At 41.9% G+C, this 27,989-nt stretch overlaps 1 protein-coding gene across 9 annotated transcripts; it reads left to right on the top strand.

Annotated features, from left to right (window-relative positions):
* The first annotated feature begins 20 nt into the window (after positions 1–20).
* NBR1 (NBR1 autophagy cargo receptor) lies at positions 21–27,762 on the top strand. Of its 9 annotated transcripts, none has more exons than XM_036451207.2 (21): positions 21–163; positions 5,169–5,279; positions 8,361–8,423; positions 9,127–9,145; positions 10,167–10,189; positions 13,105–13,299; positions 13,644–13,721; positions 14,853–15,067; positions 15,575–15,742; positions 17,012–17,221; positions 17,727–17,886; positions 17,981–18,271; positions 18,929–19,075; positions 19,550–19,625; positions 20,288–20,398; positions 20,649–20,813; positions 22,884–23,316; positions 24,088–24,182; positions 24,849–24,906; positions 25,607–25,715; positions 27,551–27,762. In XM_036451207.2, the coding sequence occupies exons 2-21, from the start codon at positions 5,178–5,180 to the stop codon at positions 27,722–27,724; spliced, it is 2,892 nt and encodes a 963-aa protein (XP_036307100.1). In that variant the 5' UTR covers positions 21–163; positions 5,169–5,177; the 3' UTR covers positions 27,725–27,762. The 9 variants fall into 9 exon arrangements, 8 of the variants coding, with proteins under 8 accessions (XP_036307100.1, XP_036307103.1, XP_036307099.1 ...); XM_036451210.2 differs by lacking the exon at positions 21–163 and adding an exon at positions 408–536 and having other exon boundaries at positions 13,647–13,721; XM_036451206.2 differs by lacking the exon at positions 21–163 and adding an exon at positions 408–536.
* Positions 27,763–27,989: the final 227 nt, after the last annotated feature.

The following is a 27,989-nucleotide window of genomic DNA, read 5'->3' as shown; positions in this document are numbered from 1 at the left end:
CTCAGGGCAGCCCAGGTAATAGAGTGAAGAGCTTCGCACACTTCTCACGTCCACAGATATGGATTGGCATGTTATGTGTTCACATCTTAAGAGAAGAGAATAAGCTGAAGAACCCACAAGTCCTAGGAAGACTACAATTCCCATCCAGCCCCTCGCATCTCGAGTAAGTAGTCCTTTAGGGCAGTGACCTAAGGGAACGCTGTGGGCGCAGAATTTGCCAGGGAAGGGGACTGCGGTCCCAGCACACGGCTGCGCACTCGTAGTTCCGCCCCTCATCCCCAGTGTTTATTATTGTTGTGCGGTTCAGGCAGCTCTTGCCCAACCCCCGCAGTCGCGCCCTCGACCAATCAATAGGGTGATAGTGTTGAGCGACAAGGAGGAAGAGCCAATCATCTTGCCGGAAACTCAGAAACTGGGGACTGGCCTCTGTCTCTATCCGCCATGTTAAGATTCACCCCGCAGGAGTAGCAGCAACGCTGGCAGCGAACGGTCCCTGCACTGGCCTTTGGCAGGCGCCCCCCGGGGGCGGGAAGCTGGTAAGGAAGCGGCTGCGATTGCCTGGGGCTGGGGGTCTCGTCGCACTGAGAGGACTTGGGGAAGTTCAAGGGAGGAGTCCTGTAGAGAAGTGGGGCGACTTTTTCCCATGTCCGGGGGCAGCGGTTCTCTTCAGTGACCGGAGGGGAGAGCCGTTCGTGTTCTGAGGGGCCGAGGGGGGTCGGATACCGCCGGTGGGAGGGAGGGTCCGTGGCTGAGAACGGCCGGCTTTTGCGGATGGAAGGCCGAGACTCCCCGGCACAAATGGGGCCTGGATGCAGAAAAACGAGCGAGTCCTGGAGTGGAGGGGTGAGGGGAGGGTGACAGTGTTTGGGGGACATGGAATGCTAGGAAAGGATAACTGGAAGACTAAAATGAAGTCCGCAAGGAAAGAGAAAAAAAACAACAACAATACAGAGCCTCCTTAATCCCATCCCTTCCTTTTAAGAACCTCAGAAGTCTCCTTGGTCAGGGAACTGTGATATTAGAAAGGTGCCTTTTTTTTTTTTAATTATTATTATTTTGTCAAACACCCAGCATTCTAGGTCCAAACACTTAAGTTTTCCAGGTCACACATTTTAATGTCCGGGATCTCTGTACAAGCCTCTGGCGGACACAGTCATCCAAGCTCAGGTTCCCAGGCCTGTTTTCATTAAAGAGGTTTTTGGTATCCTGAGAAAAATTCGGCATAGGGGAAAAGCTGACTTGTGCCAAGCAAAGGTGAGTCAGTGGCATGAAGTTGCGATGCCAGTTAATTAAAGTTGAAGGCCTCGGCCCCAGCTCCCTGACTCTACTGGCTTAAACTGACTGCAAGGACAGACGGGTCTGACCCTAGCCATAGCTTTGGTGTTTTCCACAAGTTCAAGACGAATGCTCTTGCTAAAAGAATTTTTACATATAAGCCAAACGGAAATAGGCAGTTCTTGACGAAGAGCTGGATTTGATCCAGCTAAGCTAGCCTCCCCCACTTCCTGTTTTCTCGTCAGCCGCTCAGCTGGAGGAGCTCCAAAGTATCTAAACTAATATTTCCAATTGTGTAATTTGAGGAAAGGGGGAGGGGGAGGGAAGATTAGTGTCCTCTAGAGGGACTCTGAAAAGTGTGGCAGTGTGTTTCTCCGAAGTTGAAAAGTCAGACTGTTTCAGAGTCCCCCACTTTTGGCAGACTGAATCACTTCATTTCCCTATTTCCCCCCCCCCCCCCCCAAGATTCTGAGGTGTTGACAGGAATTCTTTTCAAGTTTTAAGGACCTCCAAAATTGCATTCCATATGACTAGATGTCAGCAGAGTTGGTAGAAACCAGTATTATTTTGCTGATGAGCTTGACTCTAGGTGGAGACAAAGAATTTTTTTAAGTGGGGTATAATTGTTTTTGGATTTTAAAAAAAATTCTTAATCAAACCTTCAAGGTCCTTTTTAATGACCTTGTATTGTTTCACCGGACAGTACATTCTACTGTGGAAAACAGGACTATTTTAGATTCTAAAAATTGATTTATCATAATTTTACATTTGAATAAAATTTTCAAAGAACTTGCACACACATTTTTATTTGGTTCTTATAACATTGTGAGGTTGTCAAAGCAGAGATATTAGGCCTATTTTACAGATTAAGAAATTGAAGCTCAGTGGTTAAATAACTTGTTCACAGTTGCATGACTAGTAATATGTCTGGAACCCAATCTTGTTCACGTATCTTCTGTGCCTGGCTTTTTGTAGATGCTTTATTAAAGTCATAAAAACAAATCAACCTAACAACTCATCAGTAAACAAAATCCTTAAGTAAAACCAGGCCCTACCAGGGTAGCTTCGTTTGTTAGAGCATTGGCCCCAAGGCTTTGGCTTCAAACCTGGGTCAGGGCACATACAAGAATCAGCCAATGAATGCATATGCATAAGTAAATGAAAAAATAGATCTCTCTTCCCTCTTTCCATGCTCTTTCTCTAAAATCAATCAATAAATAAAAGTTTTTTTAATCAAGTAAAAACAAACAACTTTATCAGAATAGACATTCCTTTAAGGAATTGTTAACTTAGGCATGATAATACCATGTTTCCCCGAAAATAAGACAGCCTCCGAAAATAAGACCTAGCGCAACTTTGGAGAAAAAATTAACCCTTTGCACTCGGATGTCCCCTCTCAGGGGGGACATTGCAGTTTATTAGTGATTACGGGGAATTGAGTTAATTCAACGCACGTGTCCGCCGCAAAGTAGCGTCAAGTAGCTGGTAGCCAATGTCCAGAATGGTTCAGAGTGCAAAGGGTTAATATAAGGCACTGTCTTATTTTCGGGGAAACGGTAGTATTATGGTTGTTTTTTAAATTTTTTTAGGGGTACATAATTATTTTATAGATAAAATGATGGCCCTCGCTGGTTTGGCTCAGTGGATAGAGCATCAGCCTGTGGACTGGAAGATCCTGGGTTCAATTCCAGTCATGGACACATGCCCAGGTTGCAGGCTCAATCCCCAGTGGGGGACTTGCAGGAGACAGCTAATCAATGATTCTCATCATTGACGTTTCTGTCCCTTCTTCTCTGAAATCAATTAAAAAAATTTTTTTTAATAAATGATGGCTGTCTGTCAGTGTCAGAATAACCCAATAAGTAAAGGGTATTGCTGTAAAAAGATGAGTTCCTGAGTTGATGTTAATTATGGAAGATAGCTGTTGAGCCCATAGGGTTCATTAAATATTAATCTTTTTCTTTATAATATGTTTATTCGTTTTTAGAGAGAGGAAGGGAGAGGGATAAAAAGATAGAAACATTGATGAGAAAGAAACATCCATTGGCTGCTTCTTGCACACCCCCTTCTGGGGATGGAGTCTGCAACCCAGGCTTGTGCCTCCAGCAGGAATCAAACTGATGACCTCTTGGTTCATGGGTTGGGGATGCTCAACCACTGAGCTATACCATCTGGGCAATCTTTTTCTTTTTTTTAAATATTTTTATTTCAGAGAGGGAGCGAGATGGAGAGAGATAGAAATATCAATGATGGAATAATTGATTGGCTGCTTCCTGTCCTCCCCCACTTTGGGGATCGATCCTGCATGTATCCATGACCGGAATCTAACCTGAGACCCTTTAGTCCCCAGGCCAATGCTCTATCCACTGACCCAAACCAGCTAGGGCTCTCTTTTTTATAGGTTTAAATTTCCCCATAATTTTTTGAAAAAAGTAGATTGCTATCACTTATTGGCCTTTAGACTAAAGGCAAGTGTAAAAAATAAATTGCCATAGTTTGCTTAAAACATTGACTATAGTCAGTCCACATTGAAGGGTTTGGGGATAGTAGGAGTATAGTTGAAGTGAGGGTAACTGGAATTGATCATTGTTAATTAGAAGTGTATGTTTGGAATTTTCTGTAAAAGAGACTATTAAAAAGCAGGTGAACTTGAATGAAGGGTGTTGAATGCTACCTCAGTGTAGTTTCTTGGCTAGTGTTTTGGCCTCTAAGTTGTTAAAATTGATGTAATAGAGAAATGGGTTGCTCAATTTAGAAAAAGATTTCCAAGAAAAGTATAGGATGTTGTTTTCAAGTTATAAAAATATACTACATAATAAAAGGGGCCCTAACTGGTTTGGCTTAGTTAATAGAGCATCACCCTGCAGACTGAAGGGTCCCAGATTTAATTCCGGTCAAGGGCATGTACCTTGGTTGCAGACACAACCCCAGTAGGAGGTGTGCAGGAGGCAGCTGATTGGTGTTTCTCTCTCATCAATCTTTCTAACTTTCTACCCTTATCTCTTCCTCTCTGTAAAAGATCAGTAAAACATATTAAAAGGGTAACCTGCAAATCAACCGAATGGTGGAACATCTGGTCTCTATGACGTGCACTGACCACCAGGGGGCCGATGCTCAATGCGGGAGCTGTCCCCTGGTGGTCAGTGCGCTGCTCAGCCACAAGCTGGGCTGACAGCCGGAGAGTGCCACCGCAGTGCAACCTGGCACAGCTCCGCCTTCACAGCAGCCCTCAGGATGTCCCGCTGCGGTTAGGCCCTTTCCTCCCTGCTGCCCACCCTCCAGGCTGAGGGCCACCCCTCCCCCACCCCAAGTGTACAAATGTCATGCACTGGACCTCTAGAAACATATAAATTTCTGGCAGTAGGGACCTAATCCAATTTACTTATCTTGATATTAGAAGATAATAGGTATCTGTTTAGTTAACTAATCGTTATATGTTTTTATTGATATTTTTAGAGAGAGGAGAGGAGAGGAAGAGAAACACTGTACCATTGCCTCCTGTAGCACCCCAACTGAACCCGAAATCTTGGCATGTGCCCTGACTGGGAATCCAACAACAGCCTTTTGTTCCACGGGGGTGACACGCTCAACCAAATGAGCCACACTGGCCAGGGATTAACCAATCACTATGAAGTTCCAGAAAATTCTAAAGGATTTTATTAGATGATTTATGTAGATGTGGCCAAAATTTACATTCTCTCAGCAAACATTTAACCTTGAGATTTGTTTTAAATCTACGTTGAAAGTAGCAGAAGAGCAGACGTTGTCTTTTCATTCACTGCTGTGTCCTCCTAGCCTAGCCGAACCTATATTAAATCCTCACAAGCATTTGTTGAAATATGTTTATGCAGTTTGCACTCTTTCTGATGTTTCCTCTCTCCTCTCAACTCTAGCACCACAGCATGGAGCCGCAGGTTACTTTAAATGTGAGTTTTAAAAATGAAACTCAAAGCTTTCTGGTTTCCGATCCAGAAAATACAACTTGGGCTGATGTCGAAGCTATGGTGAGCGTTAATTTTATTTTGTTTCTCTATCCTTGAACCATAGGTTTCCCTCCCCGCAGAGGTAGCTATTTTTAGCAGTGTTTCATAGCTGCAGAGTCTGTCATATTTACCATTTCTGAGCCTTTTGGAAAATTATTTTTGACAAAGATTCAGTATTCATATAGGAGATGTGCCTTAGTAAAGGGAACGAATAGTAAATTTCTTTTGAAGAGTTTAGAAAGGCGAATGTTTTTGTTTGTTTTTTTAAGTGAGATAGGACTTAGAAAACCTATTAATTTTAGAAACAGTCTGAGGAATGAATTGGTGTGGGCCCCACCCTAACCAGGCCCCAGAGGAATGTTCTTTTGCGTGAGAGCAAATATGTTAACTGTGGTTTGTGAACCATTAAAGGTATAATATATTTTACAAGAATTGATTGATTGCTAGGTCAGAGTTTATCTCAAAGTTAAGCAGGGAAAAATCTACCGGTGCTTAGACAGAATCTCATATATTTCTTTTTTATTTCTTTTTTTAAATTTGTTTATTTTTGTTAATGCTTTTCCTCCTCTTGGTTTGCCCTTTGTACTCTTGCTTTGTTTGCAGTAGTGAATGTTTTACTTTCTGTATAACTGTTTATCTAACAACACTTTGGTAAAAACCTAGTTAGTAAAAACCTCGTAATTGATTATGTGTTATGGCAACTAAAAAGGAAAGTAAATGGTAGAGAGACCACAAAATATGGTCTGACCGAGTCTTGTCTTTCTACACATAATTTCTTTTATACTGTCCCAGACAAATGGTTATGTGGAAAGTTGGATTCTTATTTGTCCAGTAATCTGAAAATCAAACATAGTTAATCTTTTTTTCCTAGTAGTTAAATGAGTTGACAACTTGCCTTTTTACTTTATTGTAAATGTTAAATCACAAAAGTGTAATATGTGAGCCTAACCGATTTGGCTCAGTGGATAGAGCAGAGCATTGGCCTGTGGACTCAAGGGTCCCAGGTTCGATTCCACTTAAGGGTATGTACCTTGGTTGCAGGCACATCCCCAGTAGGGGGTGTGCAGGAGGCAGAAGTGAGACAGTCCAAACATATATAAAGAAAAAGTTAATTTCTCACCTCTCTGGGGTAATCAACATTAACAGCCATGTTCATACAGATATCATATTAGGATCCTACTATAAACATTACAGTATGCAGCTTGCTTTTTTTAACCAAAAGTATATTTTATTTATTTATTTTTAAATGTATTTTATTGATTTTTTTTTATTGATTTTTTTTTTTTTTACAGAGAGGGAGAGAGAGAGAGAGTTAGAAACACTGATGGAAGAGAAGCATCAATCAGCTGCCTCTTGCATACCTCCTACTGGGGATGTGCCCGAAACCAAGTGCATGCCCTTGACGGAAATTAAACCTGAGACCTTTCAGTCCGCAGGCCAGTGCTCTATCCATTGAGCCAGACCAGTTAGGGCCAAAAGTATATTTTAAACATAGTTTTTAAACTAGATAAGAAGTCAAGCTCATTTTCTTTTTTTTTGAATTACAAATTGTCCATATTATTTGTATTGGTGTATTATTATATCTTAACCATTCCTTATTGAAAGATTATAGTAGTTTTTTTTTTAATAAAAATGTAATTGGCATTTTATATTAGTGTCAGGTGTACAATAGGAGTATATTTATATACTGGAGGCCCAGTGCATAGATTTGTACACCAGGGGTCTTGGATTGCAAGAAGGCACAGGCCAGGCCTAGGGATAGGGGCCAGGGAGGGACTGCAGGAGGGCTCCAGGTTGTGTCTGGCCGGTCTCGCCCAGTCCTGATTGGTCGGACCCCAGCAGCTTCTGGTCAGTGCGGGTCATAGCAACTGGTAGACCAGTCGAATGAGCAGTCAGACACTTAGCATACTAGGCTTTTATTATTTAGGATACCAACAATAAGTCTAGTTAATATCTATCACCATACATAGTTACAACATTTTTAACTGTAAGTTTGTACCTTTTGACCACCTTCACTTATTTCACCCACCTTCCACCCCCTGCCTCTGGCATCCACAATGTGTTCTCTGTATCTGAGTCCATTTGTGTGTTTATTTTTAATATTCCACATGTAAGTGAAATCACTCATTATTTGGGGGTTTCTTTTGTCTGACTTATTTCACTTAGCATAATGTCCTCAAGGTCAAAGGATGTTATTTGTTTTTTAACCACTATAAAGTAAACCATAGGGGCTAGCTATCTGTATATAACTTATACACTGATCTATAGGATAAAGTTTTCCAAATGAGATTAATGGGTTACAAGACAAGTGATTTTAATTTTTAATGAACATTGCCAAACAATTGTAGCACCACAATTGATAAATATATTACAATGCACTAAATTTTTGACAGTATTGGACATTATGGCTTTGAATTTTTTTTTTTTGCCATTCTGTTGGGGTGACAGACATTTCATTGCTTTAATTTGCATTGTTCTTTTATTTTTAAAAAAAAAACAAACATTTTTTATTAATTCCAGAGAAGAAGGGAGAGAGAGAAAGAAATAGAAACATCAATGATGAGAGAGAATCATTGGTCGGCTGTCTCCTGCTAACCCCCTTCTGGGGATCAAACCCGCAACTCAGGCATGTGCGCTTGACCGGAATCAAACTCAGGACCCTTCAGTCCACAGGTTGATGCTCTCTCTCTATCTTCTGAGCCAAACCAGCTAGGGCTAATTTGCATTGTTCTGACTACCATTAAAGCTTAACATCTTTTCATGTTTTTTGTTTGTTTTTTGGCATATCTTCTTTTCCTATGAAATTTCTGTACATTTTTTGCCCACTTTTATCTGGATTGTTAATCTTATGATTATCAGTTTTGCAAATGCTCTTCATGTATTGCAGACGTTAACCCTTTGTCTATTATATTTTATGAGTTGCAAATATTTTCTCCAGTCCATTGTTTGTCTTTTGACTTTGTTTATGGTGTGTTTTTTAACCATTGGAAATGTTTAATGTTTATGTTCTGAAATATGTCCATCCTTTTATAAGGTCTAGGTTTCTGTTACTAACTACCTTTTCGATATTTTGATCATATAGTGTGTTTATTTCATTTGCAGGTAAAAGTTTCATTTGATCTGAACACTATTCAGATAAAATACCTGGATGAGGAAAATGAAGAGGTAAAGTATATTATGGTACCCATTGCCAGGCATCCAAATAGGGATTTTACTTTAAGACTTATGTGGGGCTTGAAGAATTCAGAATGCTATTTATCTCATTTGTGTAGTGGTGTATATGTATTTGATAATTTCGTGTTCTAAGCTGACTTATGGCATTTGAGATGGAGTTGAGAAATGGGGAAGCAACATTGAAGAAGAAAATTTGAGAGAGAACTTTTAAAACTATGTCCTGATCTTAAATTTAAATATATTGTAAGTTGCCATTTCATTTATAATAATAATAATAATAATAATACTGGCCAACCTTTGTTGAATGGTTACAGTGTGTCAGTCTAAAAGCAATACTATATATTAGGTACTTCATTATTATCACTAATTACCTGAGACTTAGAGAGCTTAATTAATAAACTTACCCAAAGGCACAAACGCTGGGAAGTAGTAGGGGTCCATCCCGTACCCTCTGGCTCCAGAGCCCAGGCTCCTAGCCATTATATTATGCTGCTCCTTAATGTATCTGAAATAAAGAAGAAGAAAATAGTTAAGCAGTAAAACTTCTTAACTATTAATTACAACTAGTTCGTGGTACTAGAAAAGCTGAACCCCGGATCTGAGATTTTGCACCTATCCTGTGAAGCTAGTCCTAGTAAACCACTCAGTTGATGAAAGATTTATAACTCACTGCTGCTTTTTTGTTCTTTTACAGGTATCTATCAACAGTCAAGGTGAGTCAGAAGCCTTCATCTCTCTGTTGGCATATGCATTTCTATATACACTGAATCTTGTTGCAATATTAATTTTAGAGTAGAATTTGGTATACAGTAAATTGACATTGCACTCATTTATCCATGGACATTAGTTACTTAGCAAATTTTTATTTTACGGCAGTTTTTTTTGTATCTTTGTATCTAAAGGTTGGTGCCTTTGGTTGGAGCCTAAGGACAGCTTGTTTAAACAAAATCCTCACCTCAGGATTTGTTGTTGTTGTTTTATTATTGATTTTTGAGAGAGAGAGGCTTGGGGGGGGGAGGCATCAATTGGTTGCTTCCCATTTGTGCCCTGACTGGAATTGTACCCTCAACCTAGGCATGTGCTCTGATTGTGGATCTATCCTCAGCCTTTTGGTGTGCGGGACAACGCTCCAATCAGCTGAGCCACCAGCCAGAGCAGAGCCTTAGGATAGCTTTCATGGGAGATTCTCTTAAGTTTCGGTGCTAAATTCTCTTAAGTTTCGGTGCTAATCTGAACTGCCTCCCAGCCCAACACATACAATTTGTTCTGGTATTATGTTTGTCTCTGACTTGATATATATGTTAATGTCAGTTCACAAACAAGTGGTACTCTAGAAGTTTATTTATAAGATGATTGTTCAGAGGTTGGAGTATATTTTGCCACAGGAATAATGTTATATTTGAAGGCTAGGTTCCCAGGCTAGCCCCCAAAAACTTATTTTAAGCAGCTGAAATGATAGTTTTTCATTGAGTCCTGAGTTCCATTAAACCTAGTGTGAGGGATCTGGGTGGAGGATTTGTAACTAGAAGGCTCCAGTATCAGAGAGGAAATTAAAGGGGAGAATTAAACTGCAAATAGCTTCTATTTGCAATGTGATGAGAAAAGAGTTTGTCAGCAAAAAGATAGTAGCTGTTCATGTGTAAGGATTGTAATTCTTAAAAGTAATATTGCTGTACTTAGAATCTTTTGGGCTGGTGAAGAAATATCACCATATGTATTTTTTTGTCCTTTTAGGAGAATATGAAGAAGCACTTAAGGTAATAGTTATTGCATCTTATTTTCAAATAATTTTTAAAATGTTTATTGACTAGCCGAAACTCGTTTGGCTCAGTGGTAGAGCGTTGGTCTGCAGACTGAAAGGTCCCAGGTTCGATTCCGGTCAAAGGCATGAACATTGTAAGGTTGCGGGCACATCCCCGGTGGGGGGTGTGCAGGAGGTGGCTGGTCAGTGTTTCTCTCCCATCGACGTTTCTGGCTCTCTATATCTCTCCCTTCCTCTCTGTAAAAAATCAATAATATATATATATATATATATATATATATATATATATATATATATATATTTTTTTTTTTTTTTTTTTTTTTTTAATGTTTATTGACTAAAACTTGAACCTGAATTCTGTTGGCCATGGGGAGAAACTAATGAATATAGAGAAAAACCTATTTTTAGGGAAACTATAATGAATGGGACATACCACTCAGCAAAAGGCAGCCCCAAATATAAAGGTTTTTTTCAGTTATCATTTCATCTTATTACTAGTCTTGGTGCCACCATCCTAGCATTTAAAAATACAAAGAACTCTCTGGAATGTACTCTCTGGTTGACATTTTTTATCTTCTTCATCTTGATTTCCCTATAGAATACTGCAGTATAAAGTGGGAGAATTTAAGGTGTAAAGCAACCAGTTACAAACAATGCCTTGTCTGTCAGTGATGGATCAGAGCATTCCTCAAGGTCACTTTAAATGTGTGTGTGTGTGTGTGTGTGTGTGTTTAAAAATATATATATATATATATATTGATGAGAGAGAAATATCAATCAGCTGCCTCCAACATACCCCCTACTGGGTATGTGCCCACAACCAAGGTACATGCCCTTGACTGGAATTGAACCTGGGACTCTTCAGTCCGCAGGCCAACGCTGTCTACTGAGCCAAACCAATTAGGTCAAGGTCACTTCTTTAAAGTGTGGCAACAGTCCTTTCATTACCATCTTTAAGGTTATTCTTTAATATTTGACTGTTCTTTATGAACTTCTAGTCCAAGACTAAATTATTTTCCATAATCACTTTTAGTCTAGGGAGGGAAAGGCAAGATTTTTTTCATTGAAAGTTGGATTTACCTTTTTTGATTTCTGGTCAAAATTGCTGTTCTAGTGCCAAGTGTTTCAGTAGTTTAGCTGATGTCTTTCTTGGTTTTTACTCAGAAATCTTACCAGCTAATCTCTTGGTTTTGGATATTCAGGCCTTTCCCTGGATTCTCTTAAGATATCCATCTCTGTTAATATTTCATGCTTCATAATTTCCCTCTGCCCTAGTTTCATGTGGTCTTCCTATTTCCTTTCAGCTTTTAAGCTTTTTCAGCCTGCTGTCCTCCCATCCCCTTCAATCTTACCCAACTTTTCCTGGCTTTTCTCTTTCTCTATTCTCAGAAGCTATAGTAGTCTATATAAGCCAAGACTGAATACATATATGTGTGTATATATGTATGTATAACCTCCTGTGTAATAAAAGCCTAATTTGCAACTTGACTGAATAGCAGAAAAACCGTTGGCTCTGACGCACACTGACCACAAGGGGGCAGACACTCAATGCAGGAGCTGCTCCCAGGGCAGCCAAGGTGGATGCCAATGGGAGGGGGCCCCCCAGTCGCCCCACAGATCAGCCTTGATCACGGCCAGGGCTAGGGACCTTACCTGTGCACAAATTCCGTGCGCTGGGCCTCTGGTATATGATAATACTACTTAATACTTAAGATTCCGTGTTTATATTTATTTACTTTTTTAAAATATATTTTATTGATTTTTTACAGAGAGGAAGGGAGAGAGATAGAGAGCTACTGTAGAAACGTCGATGAGAGAGAAACACCGACCAGCTGCCTCTTGCACACCCCCTACTGGGGATGTGCTCGCAACCAATGTACATGCCCTTGACCAGAATCGAACCTGGGACCTTTCAGTCCGCAGACCGACGCTCTACCACTGAGCCAAACCGGCTTCAGCCCGTGTTTATATTTAGACACGTTTACTTGAGCAATTTTATCTATGGGCTCTACCACACCTTTTACTAAAAGCTTCTTGATTTATGCTCTAAACTAGGAGGAGTTGACAAACTGTACCTAGTGGGCTGGCTATATGTTTTTATGAAGCTTTGTTGGAACACAGCCATGCCCATTCACTATTGTCTGTGGCTGCTTTTGTTTTGTAACAGATTTGAGTAGTTGTGACAGAAACTGTACATGGCCTGTAAGCCTGAAATACTTATTATGTGGCCCTTTAAAAAGTTTGCTGATCTCTGATTTAAATAATACCTTTGAAACTTATTGACCATAGAATGGTCTATTAAAATGAAATATTGAAAGGTCTTATGTGTAAAATACATAGCTTGTCACTGGGTGACAAGTGGGAGAAGTTAAAACCCCATGGACTTGTTTCTTAATCTCTTGGACATTGGAGTATCTTCCTGGAACCTCAAATGCTCCTTGAAGTCGTTTTTTTCCAAAATAGGATGGTCTTCTTAAAAGGTGACCACATAAACATGCTTTCCAAAATACTATTCTTAGTGGGAAAATAAATAACTATAGGACATAACTTGAAGTTTCTCTCAATTCTGGTTGTGTGGGATTGGCTGTTTTGAAAAGTTAAGATGAAAATCCATAAATGTGAAGACTTACATAAAAACCAATTAAACAGAAAAGTGGTAACCCAGTTAATGAAAACATCTGACAAAGTGCTGCACTGAAAACCTACTACTTTTGTGTTTTTAATAACAAAGCCATTCCTAGTTAACATTCTTGACAAAGAAACAGCAGGCTGAGATTTATGTCCTTAGACTTCATTAAATGAACATTTTCCAGCACAATTCACCACACCTCTTCTGTTTGAGTGTCTCTGAATTTTCCTTTGGGAAAGGAGAACCACACGATGTTTTTATTTCATGACATTTGCTCTCAGATGGCAGTTAAGCAGGGAAACCAACTTCAGATGCAAGTCCATGAAGGCTACCGTGTTGTTGATGAAGCTCCACCCCCAGTTGCAGCAGAAAAACAGCCAGTTTCAAGGACAGGGAAGAAGCCACTGGCACATTATTCTTCACTAATGAGAGCCTTGGCATCAGACATGAAGACTCCAGAGGAACCTGCAGCACAGGTATGCAGGGATTGAACCTGTCTCTACAGTTTCTCTAACCTTAAGTTTCATTCTCTGGTGTAAGATTTGAGCTCCAGAAAGATTGGGAGTTATGGTGACCATGTCAGTCTGACTTTTTAAAACTGGTAACAGTGGAACTTCTGGGCGGGGGGAGGGAGGGGGGTGCGCAAATAGGTGACACAGACTTTGTTTTCCTTTTTTATTTCTTCATACTGTCTTTTTTTTCTTTTTTTTTTCTTACCCACATATTTTGACATAAAACTCAAAATAATACATTTCAGGAAATTTATTTTAAATAGAAATAAAAAGTAACCTGCAAGATCTTGGATTGTGTTTTCTTGCAGCAGTTTCCGCTTGCTCCATCTGATGCAGACCAGCGTCAAGACAGGCCCCCCGACTGGTTCACAAGCTACCTGGAGACAGTGAGTGTTCTCTGTGCCTTGGGTCTTAGCAATGTGTGGAATGTGGAAGAAAGAGAAAGCTGCACAGATGGCTGCTGCCTCTGGTAGCTAATAATTTCCAAACTAGAGCAGTTCCAGTAAAGAAAGCTCTCCACTTTTGCAGTGATTTAACAGAAAAAGAGGGTATATAGTTCTAAGGATGTACTAGAAAGAAACAAATCTCTAGAGAAAGAAGAAGTTGGAAATATATTAATCAAAAGGTTTTTTGATTTTGATTTTTTGAACCATTTTAGCTGTAGGAGAAATAGACCTTTTCTAGGTTTCTGTTCATTCGCTCAGTAGATATTATCTGCGTAGATTATACTACTAGCCCTGTGCACGAATCTGTGCCTCAGTAGCTCTCTGCCGGGCCTGGCGCTCCGCACCCGCTGCCCAGAGGCTCTGTGCTGCCCAGAGGCCCATCCACAACCAGGCCCAGAACGCTTGCCTCGTGGCTGCAGTGATGAAGCAATCATTCCGCCAGGCTGCTCACGCTGCCCACTGTCAGTGCCCCCCCCCCCCCCCCCCCCCCGGGATTGGGGGACTCCGGTGGGGCTGAGAGGACTGGGCGCCACCATCTTGTGGCTGTGGGCGCTGACATGTCTGACGGATGGTTAATTTGCATATTACCCTTTTATTAGATAGGACTAGAGGTCCATTGCATGAAATTCATGAGGAGTTCCCCTCAGCCCAGCCTGCACCCTCCAATCGGGACCCCTCAGGATGTCCGACTGCCAATTTAGGCCCGATCCCCAGCAGTTGGACATCCCTCTCTCAATACTGGACTGCTGGTTCATTGCTCACCTGCCTGCCTGGTCGACCCTAACTGTCCTCCGCTGCCAGCCAGGTGGCTCCCAACTGCTCCCTCCCTGCCAGCCTGGTCGCTCCTAACTGCCCTGTCGGCCTGGTTGCCCCATGCAGCTTTCTTGTTCAATTGTTTGGTGGTCCCTCACTAACACCCCTGCCAGCTTGGTCATAGGCAGCCATCTTGTGAGGGTGTGATGGTCAATTTGCATATTACCTCTTTATTATATAGAACTGTTTAATATCTTCATGCCTTTTCCCAATATTGGAACTGAGGGGTTCCCCCCTCCCATCTTCTCTGTGTTATAGTTCAGAGAGCAAGTGGTTAAAGAAACTGTTGAGAAACTTGAACAGAAGTTACATGAGAAGCTTGTCCTCCAGAACCCATCCTTGGGCTCCTGTCCCTCAGAAGTCTCAATGCCTATTTCAGAGGAAACACTGTTTTTGCCAGAAAACCAGTTCAATTGGCATATTTCTTGTAGCAGCTGTCAAAGGAGGATCTTTGGTGTGCGCTACCAGTGCAGGTAAGCAGTAACTTGGGAAGGACAGCTATTAGTCGACCTGAAAGCAGGCCTTTCTGGCATTTTGGGTAAACAATGGGAAATTAGATTTACTCTATCTCCGAGTATCATATATAGCAGCTCTGATTGGAAGCAAGCTATTCTTCACCCACAAGAAAAAATAACGATTTGAATAACTATTCGGATTGATGTGTTCAGATATACATTTGAATTAACAGAGGAGGACAAAATTATGTCCGCCCCCCCAAAAAAAGTTTACATAACCAAAAATTGTCTCCCTGTTGTTCTAAATACTTCCATATCTTGCTTCCTCCCATAGATTATCCTTTGAAACAGATATAAGTTAATTGTTTCTGTCCTCATTTTATTAATGAGGAAAATTAGTACATGGCATGGTTGGGTGGCATGCTCAGGTTACTACCTAGCAGGTAATAGAGCAAATATGGAAGTTTGGTCTCATAGCTCCCCGTTTCATATATTTCCCACTGTGCCATACCCCCCTCCCCCCAGCCTGTGCCCATCCTACAACATCTGTGAAGATTGTGAATCGGGGCCCTATGTCCATGACTCCAACCATGTCCTGCTGAAGTTGAGGAGACCTGTTGTGGGTTCCTCCGAGCCGTTCTCTCACTCGAGGTTCTCTACTCCTCGTCTTCCTGCTGCTCTGGAACAAGCCAGGTAAACTGTTTATACAGGGGATGTGTGTGCTCTGGCTCCTTGGTTCTGGTGACAGACCGTGAATCACAAAACCACAAATAGTCTACTTATTCCTGGCTCATTTCTAGTTGATATGCCTGATGGAGACAATTATCCAAAGCTAATGAAATGGAAATGAGAACTGCAGGAAGAAGTTAATTTTATTAACCAATGTGACCCTAATAAATTTAGTTTTTAAAGAAAGGAGACTTACAGGTAGCTCCAATTAGCTTCAAGATATGTTTATTTATTTAGCTATTTATTTTTTAAATATATTGATTTTTTACAGAGAGGAAGGGAAAGGGATAGAAAGTTAGAAACATCGATGAGCTGGCACCGGTTTGGCTCAGTGGATAGAGCGTCGGCCTGCGGGCTGAAAGGTCCCGGTTCGATTCCGGTCAAGGGCATGTATCTTGGTTGCGGGCGCATCCCCAGTAGGGGGTGTGCAAGAGGCAGCTGGTCGATGATTCTCTCTCATCGACATTTCTAACTCTATCCCTCTCTCTTCCTCTCTGTAAAAAAATCAATAAAATATATTTTTTAAAAATAAATAAATAAATAAAAATTAAAAAAAAGAAACATCGATGAGAGAGAATCATTGATCAGCTGCCTCTTGCACACTCCCTACTGGGGATGTGCCCACAACCAAGGTACATGTCCTTGACCGGAATCAAACCTGGGACCTTTCAGTCTGCAGGCCGACTCTATCCACTGAGTCAAACCGGTTTCGGCTGTTTTGTTTGTTTGTTTTTTCGTGTGTTTTTTTTCGTGTTTTTTTTTTAATATATTTTATTGATTTTTTACAGAGAGGAAGGGAGAGAGATAGAGAGCTAGAAACGTCGATGAGAGAGAAACATCGACCAGCTGCCTCTTGCACACCCCCCACTGGGGATGTACCCGCAACCCAGGTACATGCCCTTGACCGGAACCGAACCTGGGACTCTTCAGTCTGCAGACCGACACTCTACCACTGAGCCAAACTGGTTTCGGCGTTTGTTTGTTGTTTTTTTATTGATTTTAGAGAGGAAGGGAGAAGGAGAGAGCATAGAAACACCAATGATGAGTGAGACTCATTGATTTGCTGCCTCCTGCACACCGCCTACTAGGGATCAAGTCCACAACTGAGGCATGTGCCCTTGGCTGGAATCGAACCTGGGACCCTTCAGTCCACAGGCCGACATTCTTATCCACTGAGCCAAACCAGCTAGGGTGTGAGGTTTGTTTTTAAGACTATCATTTATTGTCCCACAGGCTCCAGAAGCAGGTTGACAAGAATTTTCTTAAAGCAGAAAAGCAGAGGTTGCGAGCTGAGAAGAAACAGCGTAAAGCAGAGGTCAAGGAACTTAAAAAGCAGCTTAAACTCCGCAGGAAGATTCATCTGTGGAATTCCATCCATGGACTCCAGAGCCCCAAGTGTCCCTTGGGCCGACCTGAGGGCCTCCCACAGTCTAACACCCTGATGTAAGCCCAGGGCAGGGCGGGAGCCGAGTCTTGAGGTCCAGCCCTCTAAGGCTAGTTCTTCAGCCAACCAACATCTCTCATATTTATTGGTAGCTCCTAACAGCCACACTCTTAAGTTTCCCACTCTCTGATCCGAACATTTTTAAAAAGGGGGGACTGGTAGTTATTTTTGACATTTCCTTTGTTGCCTTCTTCAGAAAGATAGAAACCAATGAGGTTCAGAACTGGTGGTGTGAACTCTTTTCACTGGAGAAAGTCTGGATTTGAAGCAAAAAGAGCAGATATTTTAAATCTGACTCTTCAGTTGTTTTATTTACAGATCCTCATCATAGCTTTTTAGTTCCGGCATCAGATTTGTCTTCTGATTGTTAAAGAATGTTATTAGTTATTACTTATAAGGCAAATGCATTAGTGCATCCTCAAGGTTCAGAGCCTCACACTGCAGTGTTGGATATTCAGAAGCCATCACACCCAGCAGCAGGTGACTCTCTGAATGTCTCTCCAGGCTCCCTCTGCAGCCCTGTGCCCCAGTGATGCCAACCCTCAGTGCAGCGTTTGTGGATGAGAATTTGCCTGATGGGACTCACCTTCAGCCAGGAACCAAGTTTATCAAACACTGGAGGATGAAAAATACAGGAAATGTAAAGTGGAGTGCAGATACAAAGGTATTTTTTCCCCTCAAAAATGTGAAGATGAAGTGATTTGAAGTGACAGTGCTCAGCTAACAAGCTTTCTTTCTCTTGTCACTGTTCATTTCAGCTCAAGTTCATGTGGGGAAACCTAACTATGGCTTCAACAGAAAAGAAGGATGTTTTAGTCCCCTGCCTCAAGGCTGGCCACGTGGGAATTGTGTCTGTGGAGTTCATTGCCCCAGCCTTGGAGGGAACATACACTTCCCACTGGCGGCTTTCCCACAAAGGCCAGCAGTTTGGACCTCGGGTCTGGTGCAGTATCATAGTAGATCCTCTCTGCTCCACAGAAAGCTCTGGTAACATTGAAAAGGGCATGATTAACTCAAGCACAACTGATGATCTCATCTGCCAGCAAGAGGTGAGCACTGGGAGAGGTTACCAGCTAACAGTGCCCATTCATAGCTTGTTCTTTCAGAAATCTGGAAAGGTGGTCTTCTCCTTGTCCCCCCAAAACAAGTGATTTGAAGTGATATTGGGCATATATACGCTTATATTGGGCATAGTCCGCGGGGGCCTTGGTTTGTGAATCCTTAGGATCTGGTGCAGGTGCTCCTTGGTGTTTCTGTGACTTTGTGATGATGCATTGCCAGTCTCTCTGCTACGCTAGGAGAAGGAGGACTGCCCGGCTGGCCTGTGGAACTGCTGGACTGATGGCTTCGCCCCTTAACATTCATCTCTCCTGGGTGTCCCTTGTGTGTGTCCCCTAAATACTAATGAAGTCTTGCCCCAGTTGTTACTTGGTGCAATTTTTTTAGGCAATTTCCCTGTATTGATGGGTACTTTATAGAGTGTGTACTGTTGAAATTTAGTTACCCAATGTTAATGTCCTGGTTTTGACGGTTGTTACTATGGTTAATCTAAGTTGTTGTCGTTATAGGAGCTAGGTAAAGGGGGTAATAAGTGAACTCTCTACTATTTTTGCAACGTTTCTATAAGGTACTGCGGTGTTCATCAGCTTGCCTTGTTGAGTCCTGTTGAAAGGCCTAAATTGTGTCCCAATGGTTTTTCTCTGTAGGAAACTTTTCTTCTGGCTAAAGAAGAAATTCAGCTTGGGGCAACTGAACATACAGAAGGGACAGGAGCCTACATCCCACAGAAGACAAAAAATGTTGCCAGCGAGAGGGAGCTCTACATCCCATCTGTGGACCTTTTAACTGCCCAGGTGGAAGATTGAGCGCTTTGAGGGGCAAGGGACAGAAAGCACTGGGGAAAGAGTTCTTAACTTGTTGAAGAGAAGGTGGTATAGCCAAAGGTGGTGCCCAGAAAGTGAGATATATGCCCACCATGATTCAGTCAGAAGCACTGAATGGCAAGATCTATAGAAGCGAGTTTCTAAACTAAGCGCTTGCTTTTTGAGTTGGGAACTCAGCCTTGTGCTTTACCACAACTTCCCTTTAGTTGCCTCTTCATATGGGTGCTCCCTCATCCCCACTGCATTTTCTCTCTCTTCTACCCCTTGGTTATTTGAATGTCTAGTTTCCATTTAACTCTTCTTCCTTGTTTTCACTTGGCTAAGGGGCATGAGTTTGAACAGAGTTCCATCTAGGATGATGCGGAGCTCAGTGGCCTTGCAAATCCTGTGAAGACAAAACATTACTCCAGTGTGTATGGCCTAATATTGCCTATTTCCCCCCAGGATCTGCTGTCCTTTGAGCTGTTGGATATAAACATTGTCCAAGAGTTGGAGAGAGTGCCCCACAACACCCCTGTGGGTAAGACTCATAAAATCCACCTCATTTTATTAACAGGCATAAAGGAAGCTAGGTAAAGGGGGTAATAAGTGAACTCTATACAATATAAGTTTGTAGAAGGCCTCCCCACCATAAAGGGACCTCATCTCCATTTTTCTCTAGATGTTTGTGTCCTTTTTTTTTTTTTTTTTTTAATATATTTTATTGATTTTTCACAGAGAGGAACGGAGAGGGATAGACAGTTAGAAACATCGACAAGAGAGACACATTGACCAGCCGCCTTCTGCACACCCCCTACCGGGAACTTGCCCGTAACCAATGCGCATGCCCCTGACTGGAATTGAACCCAGGACCCTTGAGTCCGCAGACCGATGCACTATCCACTGAGCCAAACCAGTTTCGGCTGTTTGTGTCCCTTTGTTCCTTTATATTCATGGTTCTGTCTTTGAAATTGCCTTCTGGACCAGACAACTGCTTATGATCCTTCCTGCATTGCTTCATCTGCCTGAGACACTTATACCTAATAGTCTAGAGAAATTCCTTACAACAGGTCTTGTAGCATACCTGAGTTTATATTAGCCCTGTAGGAAGCAAGAAGCCAATGAGCTGCTGCTTCTGAACACTGGCTATTGATAATGTGATGCTTTTTCTTGGTTGATGGTTCTCCTGTCTTCCTTTTCCAGATATGACTCCCTGCATGTCTCCTCTACCACATGACAGCCCTTTAATAGAGAAGCCAGGCTTGGGGCAGATACAGGAAGAAAGTGAAGGGGCGGGACTTAAAACTCTCTGTGGTAAGATGTTAAATATTTGTAAAGTATTTCCATCCTCCCCTTTTATACCACACCATTTTTATAGATACCCCTTTCTCCCAGCTAATCCTACCTTAGCTTATAAGTGGTTTTTCTGTAGCATCTCATATTAAGTCTCCTCACGCTGACATGGCATAGATAGCATCCATTCTTTGGTGTAGTATGGGTGCCTGACTGGAGAAAGGTTCTTCGCATTTAAACACCAAATGTAGACAAGGTTCATGTCTTTCAGATTCCACAGCATCGGTAAAGAGGAGGGCTGAGAATATTACTTCAGTGGAGGAGGCAGAAGATGATCTGAGTGGGACCCAGTTCGTGTGTGAGACTGTAATCCGATCCCTTACCTTGGATGCTGCCCCAGATCACAACCCACCTTGCAGACAGAAGTCTCTGCATAGTGAGTGTTCTGAATTCCCCCACACAGGAGGGTTGTGTCTGAGTTGTGATTGTCAGACCTTAATAGGTAGAAGTGCTCTCCTTCATTGAGAATGGAGGCAAGGTGATCTTTGTTAGAATTCGGATCCTGTTTCTTTCGATTCTGCATAGGGTACCTGGCCTTTTTAATTAGCTTCAGGAGCAAAGCAGCCACCCTAACTCATTTCTATACTTTCCCAGGGCAGAATTACAGATGCATGCCACAGAGGAACAGCAGCTAGTTGTGCTGCCTGGATTCTGCAGGAAGGAATCTTCCTGTAAGCTGACAAAGCTCCCTAGCAGAAACCCCCCTTTGGCAGCTGAGTTGTCTCTTTTCTCCAAGGGCAGCAGTCCCGGAAATAGTGGGCAGAAGCAGGAGTGCCAAACTGAGTTTCTCCAGTTCAAATTCTTCTATATTAAGTTTCTCGATAACAGAAATTTCTAGATATCAGATAGGTAGAACCAGTACTGCATATTTCATCTTTTCCAATTTGGATGCCTTTTGTTTCTTCTTGTCTGATCTCTATGGCTAGTACTTCTAGTACTATGTCAAACAGGAGTGTGAGATGGGCATCCCTGTCTCGTTCCTGTTCTTAGGGGAAATGGTTTCAGTTTTTAGTACTGCATATTGATAGGCATAGGAAAGAGATCTCCCTACACTATCACATATTTCAAGAACTATCCAAAAATTCAAATTCTAGTGCATCAAAATACTATGGGAAAATCTCGTTTATTATTAGGAAATTTGACCTATAACTTTTAAGTGTTATTTGTTTTACTTTTGTTTAAAATACACACACAAACTTGTGCATAAATGCCTAACTTAAAAATCTGGAAGAACTTACCATCAAAATGTTCACTGTAGTGCCTTAGCCAGTTGTGGTTCAGTTGGTTGGGCATTGTTCCATGCATAGAAAGGTTGCCAGTTCAATTCCCGGTCAGGGCACATGCCTGGGTTTCAGGCGGATGTGCAAGAGGTAACCAACTGGTGTCTTACTCTCACATTCATGTTTTTCTCTCTCTCCCTCTCCCTTCCTAAAGTAAAAAAAAAAAAATGTTTACAGTAGTTATCTGTAGGATTATAAGTACTCTTTTTTTTTTTTTTTTTTTTTCCTTACCAGGTTTTGCCAATTTTCTACCATGACTACTCATTACTCTTCAAAAAGGAGGAGGAAAGTAGGCACATAGTCCTACAACACTCACCACCTAACTTTTTCTCTTTTTATAGCACTGAAAACTGGCATATCAATTTTGCTTTGACCGGTCTCAGTATATTAAAAATTACATGAAAAAGAAAAGGGATGGGGCCTCCTAGTTTTAAGAATCATAGAGCTGCTGAAACAGGTTTGGCTCAGTGGGTAGAGCATCAGCTTGCGGACTGAAGGGTCCCAGGTTCGATTCCGGTCAAGGGCATATATCTTGATTGGGGGCACATCCCCAGTGGGGGCTGTGCAGGAGGCAGCTGATCGATATTTCTCTCTCATCAATGTTTCTAACTCTATCCCTCTCCCTTCACCTCTGTACAAAATCAATAAAAGATATTTAAAAAAAAAAAAAAAAGAAGAAGAATCATAGAGCTGCCGAAACTGGTTTAGCTCAGTGGATAGAGTGTCGGTCTGTGGACTGAGGGGTCCCAGGTTCGATTCCGGTCAAAGGCATGTACCTTGGTTGCCTTTGCACCGTACCACAAGCACCTCCAGTGGGGGGTGTGCAGGAGGCAGCTGATTGATGTTTCTCTCTCATCGGATGTTTCTAGCTCTCTATTCCTCTCTCCCTTCCTCTGTAAAAAAATTAGTAAAAAAAAAAATAGAGGTGAGTTCTGGGTGTTCCTGCCTACCTTGTTTTTGTGAGCTTCAGTTTTATTCAGCTTTACTTAGGCTTCAGACTTAGAACATGGCCATGGTATGGTTCCAGCAACAACCCTCCCCTTGGCTCATCCCTCTCCTCTGGCTTTTATAACTGTAGCTCATGACTCACAGGCTTTGCCAGGAAAGGGTAGTTCCAGGGGCTGCTCTTAGCTTATGCCTTAAATTTGGTTGTTTTCATCCTTCAGTGAAATTTGCCTCACATGAAGAGGGACCACTTGGAGATGAGAGAGAGGAGATGGTCCATATCTCTGAGGAAGAAGCTATTGTGGAGGAGGAGGAAGAGGATGAGGAGGATGAGCTCAAAGATGAAGTTCAGAGTCAGTCCTCTGCTTCTTCAGAGGATTACATCATCATCCTGCCTGAATGCTTTGACACCAGCCGCCCCCTGGGGGACTCCATGTACAGCTCTGCCCTCTCACAGCCAGGCCTAGAGCGAGGGGCTGAAGGCGAGCCTGGGATTGAGGCTGGGCAGGAACCAGTTGAGGCTGGGGAAACACCCCCTGGAGGGGAGAACCAGCCGCAGGGGTACAGCATCAATGACATCCTCATGACCTCACAGACTCTGGATACAGTGCCCCTGACCCCAGAGGTGGTGGGCCCTCCACCACGGCTGCCCAGGTACCATCCACACCCACCTCAGCGGGGCTGTTCTTCAAAGGTGGAATAAAGAGAGAGGAATTAACTTGATCTCAAACCTGTTTTGTGTGTGTGTGTATGTGTGTGTGTGGCATGTGCGTATGTGTGCATGTGAAGAGACTTTCCCATAGTAAAGTCTGAATTTAGATGAATAAAAGTTGTACTTCACAGTATTTGTGGATTCTGGATTCAAAGAAATACCTGTTTTAGTTAACTATCTGAGTATCATCTGTCTACTTATGTTTTGATCACTGAGAGCCAGTTTTTAAACACAAACATCCCTGGACCTTCTCTCCCTGCTCTATTGACTCATGGGCAAAGGCAGCAGAAACTAATCCTCATATTAACCCAACAGAGTATACTTAGGAACTTTATTAAGAAAAGAGTATAGTATGAAACCAGAGAGAAGTTAGTTTAATTCTCTACTGGGTTCTGCCTGTGTCATTGCTCTCTCATAGGATGGGAGATGATAGAACTTGGACTATAATTTATATCGTTCTCCCAGGAAGCTAGACATGTCCCTTATCAGCACCAGCTGATACAGGGGGGAGTGATTAAACTGAAGCCAGTCTTTCTAGCTTGACTGTGTCTGAAGAGGAAAACCAGGAGAAGGAGCCCTTTCACCTGATCCCTAAGTTCAGATATGTGATCCGGATCAGAAATGTGAAGCTTCTGTAGAGAATTTGGCACTGTTTCCCCACCGTTACCACATGTGCCTTTTCAACTTACTTTCAATGTTGTGTCTTTCTGAAGGAGCCCTCCTTGTGCGCAGCATCATGGCTCCCCAGGAGTGGATTTGCCAGTTACCATACCAGAAGTTTCTTCAGTCCCTGATCAGATCAGAGGAGGTAATGACCCGCCTACCTAAGCTTTATTTTTTTTCTAATGGAAATCAAGTATAAAAAGGCACTCGGTCTTTGTGATTCTTGGCAGTTCTTAGAAATTTGCCTTTCACTCTTTCTGTGTGCCTCCCTTTCCTATTGTCCAGCTTAATATTTATTAAATGAGACCGCATAGAGGTCGGCAGTGTGCTGTACTTGAAAGAACACAGGCTGTAGAGCCCAACCAGTCTAGGTTCCAGCCCCAGCTCCATGTGTCCTCGCTGTGTGACCTTTCAGTGGTTTGGCAGGTTTACTGGTAACACCTGCAGGTCTGTTTCCTTATCTTCAAAATAAGGGAAATAGCACCTTGAAGTTCTGAGGAGACCTTCAAAAGTCACTTCCTACTCCCTTAAAAAACAAAACCTAAAAGTAGTTAAGAACTAATAAACTAACATGATAGGGTTAAAGAATTACTTTTTCTGATTTTAATAAACAGTCACCTTGCAATGCATTCTGGGCAGTTTCTCCTTATCCCTTAAGCCACCTGGAAATTTTCCCAAATATTAAAAGAAGAAAAAAAAACCCTTAAACACTGTGATGAGATTGCCACCTGCCTCAATAATAGCCTTGCTCTGATAGGAAACAACAGGCACTACAGATGCTGCATCTAACCAATAGCTCTTTTGCTTTTAGAGCCCAGAGGCTCATCAGGACTTGTAAACAGCAGACAGAAGAGCTATGACCACTCAAGGTAATGACCTTGTGCAGCCTCTTCTTCAGAAGCAGGTGGATATCCTAGTATTGCTTCTGTTTAAACAAGCCTTCTCGGAGCATGAGCCAGTCCACAGAGCAGAGAAGGAGGCCATCATTCTTTCTTGCTCTTATTTCTAGAACTTGTAAGCAACACTGAACAGAGGGTTAAAATTGATGTTCAAAAGTGTCACATTCCATACCAGAAAGAGGGTCCTCAATACAACTCACCCTTTGCACCAGAGGAGAAGGCAGGAAGGTCAGGCCCACTGTGCATCTTAGTAACTAGACACACCTGCCCCTCTGCTCGCAGTCCTCTCGGAGCATTGTCAGGGTGGGCTCCTCCCAACTAGTATCCATATAACATTCCCATTTCCTTTGGGAGGTTCTCTGAGTGATTGAGCAGACACTGCCCGTACCCCACAGTGTCCTGTCCACATTCATTTTCAGCTGGGACTGAAAGCTGGCATGCTAATTAGCATGGTGTGCTTTTTGCAGTGCCCATACCTTGCAGCAGTAGAGCTGGGCTCTACATCAAACCAAGATTTATAGCTTTAAAATTGATAAGAAAACTTACTCTTTTTTACAACTTTTTTTTCTCAAGGAAATTTCATTTGCTTTTAAGGATTAGAACTTAGGTTATCTTGTAGGAAGGTAATGGTTTGTGCTTTTGGGAGAGATAATTCAGTTTTCTTCCACAGGCACCACCACCATGGGAGCAGCATTGCTGGGGGACTGGTGAAGGGGGCCTTGTCAGTTGCTGCTTCTGCATACAAGGCCTTGTTTGCTGGACCACCAGTCACTGCACAGGTCAGTGCATTATTTATTTTCAGAACCAAATCCAAGTCATCAATGAAAACTATGTCATCTGAGTTGGAGAGTAGCATGGCATTGTAGGAAGCATAAGCTTTAGGTTTAGTCTTTGGTTAACACCCAATTCCACCACTTTTTAGCTGTATGACTTTGACCAAGTTTCTTATGGGATGAAAGGAAAAACACCTAATGTTTTTTTGATAAAAACATGTGTGGAGCTCTTAAGAGACTATGATTAAATGGTTATAAGTCAGGTATAACCCAAAGTTTCTGACTTAGGCAATACATAGTACCATTCATTAAGAGACAATATGCAGGAAGAATATATTTGAGCAAGAGGAGAAGAAAATTAGATCAGTCTAGGTAGTACTGAATTTGAGGCACATCCAAGTAAAGTTATCCCGAATTCAGTTGAGAATGTACACCTGTCTTACAGAGAGATTTGGCCTGGAGATAGGCATTTGTTTACAGGTTATAGCAAGAGCCATGTGATTGGATCAGATTTTCCAAAAAGACGGGAAAGCAAGAAGCAGCCTTTAAAGATCATGGGGAAAAAGGAAGGCCCCTTCAAGGAGAAAACTGAGAACCTGGTGGTAAATGGGAGTGTTCTGTGCTAGAGCTTGAGTAAGACCTGGCCAGAGCTTCAAATGTGCAGAGAAATGTGAACAGGTGGAAAGGACTCTGGCAGTGCAGTAATGCCTCACTTTCAAGACAGCTGAACTACCAAGGAAAAACGAGAGTAAGAGCTAGGGTACTTAAGTCAGAGGGAAATGTTTTTAAAGATGGGCTAGCTAGTAGCAAAGGAGAGTCAGAGTCAAGATGAGAGAGGATAATTAATAGAAAAGGATTTCTGAGTTCGTGATAATTAATGATATACAAAGTCCATGTGGAAGGATTAACTTGGCAAAAAGAATGGATAATTCTGAAATGAAAGAAGAGGGATGCATGAAGGGAACAGTGGAATTAGATGTAGAGGGAAACGGCAAAAAATGCGTTCAACACATCTACATACTTTCTCACCTTAATCCTTTCAATGCTGCAAAATGGGATGTATTCTGTACCTCCATTTTCATAAAGAAGGGAATTGATACATACCAACACAGTAAATAAATGGTTAGAGTCAGGGTATTCTAAGTGTTAGGAGGATTTAATAAGGTTGTGTCCACCATAGAATTTTTCCTAAAGACGGAGTAAATGAATGTTAGCCCCCTCTGACCTGGATCACTTATATTCTTTATTTAATATTTTATTGATTTTTTTACAGAGAGGAAGGGAGAGGGATAGAGAGTTAGAAACATCGATGAGCTGCCTCCTGCACAACCCCCACCGGGGATGTGCCTACAACCAAGGTACATGCCCTTGCTTGGAATCAAACCCGGGACCCTTCAGTCCACAGGCTGACGCTCTTATCCATTGAGCCAAACCGGTTTCTGCCACTTCTATTCTTAAAAAATAAAAATAAAACCCTAAAAGATCACCTAGGATATAATTTTCAAGGCAGTTTTTTCTGCAGCTCTTTTGCATCTAATTAAATTTCCCATACTAACTTCCAGTAACACTCTCATCTCTTGCTTATACTTGTCCCATCCTCACAAGTACCTTTATTTTCAGAGTTTGCATCTTTTACTTCATCTGGCCAGAGAATACTTCCTTCTGAAAGTCCCCTCTGAAGCATCTTCTCCTGGCTCTAAGGCCAGACTATACCTAATTCAAAACAGATACCTTGCATCTACCCACCTAATATTTTTTAATAAATTTGGAAAGATTAATATGACTTGCAAGATAACATGTAAATATACAGAAAATGTTCTGCTTTTCTTGACTCCTCACAGCCAATAGTTTCTGAAGACCAGACAGCAGCCCTGATGGCCCATCTCTTTGAAATGGGATTCTGTGACCGGCAGCTGAACCTGAGGCTGCTGAAGAAACACAACCACAACATCCTGCAGGTTGTGACAGAACTTCTTCAGGTCAACAACAACGACTGGTACAGCCACCGCTATTGAGAAGTGACCATGTATTAAATAACTTTGCCTGCTGCTCAGAGATGATCTTTATTGTCATTGGGGTGTGGGGCAGAAGCCCTTGCTTATTTTTTAATCTAATGAATATGACTAGAGCCCATCATTGAATTGTCAAGACAATACCTGTATTACATTATTTTTTGGAGCAAATCAAAGACCAGACGTAAATTTTCACTTTAAATATTGAATGAGTAGTAAAAAAAGACAGCTTTTCAGTTGATTTGGATAAAACTCCTTTCTCCATTTT

This window comes from Pipistrellus kuhlii, unplaced genomic scaffold, assembly GCF_014108245.1.
Source record: "Pipistrellus kuhlii isolate mPipKuh1 unplaced genomic scaffold, mPipKuh1.p scaffold_m20_p_22, whole genome shotgun sequence".
Lineage (NCBI taxonomy): Eukaryota > Metazoa > Chordata > Mammalia > Chiroptera > Vespertilionidae > Pipistrellus > Pipistrellus kuhlii.
Note: the sequence above shows the minus strand (reverse complement) of the source record. Positions and strands in the feature narration are given on the sequence as shown.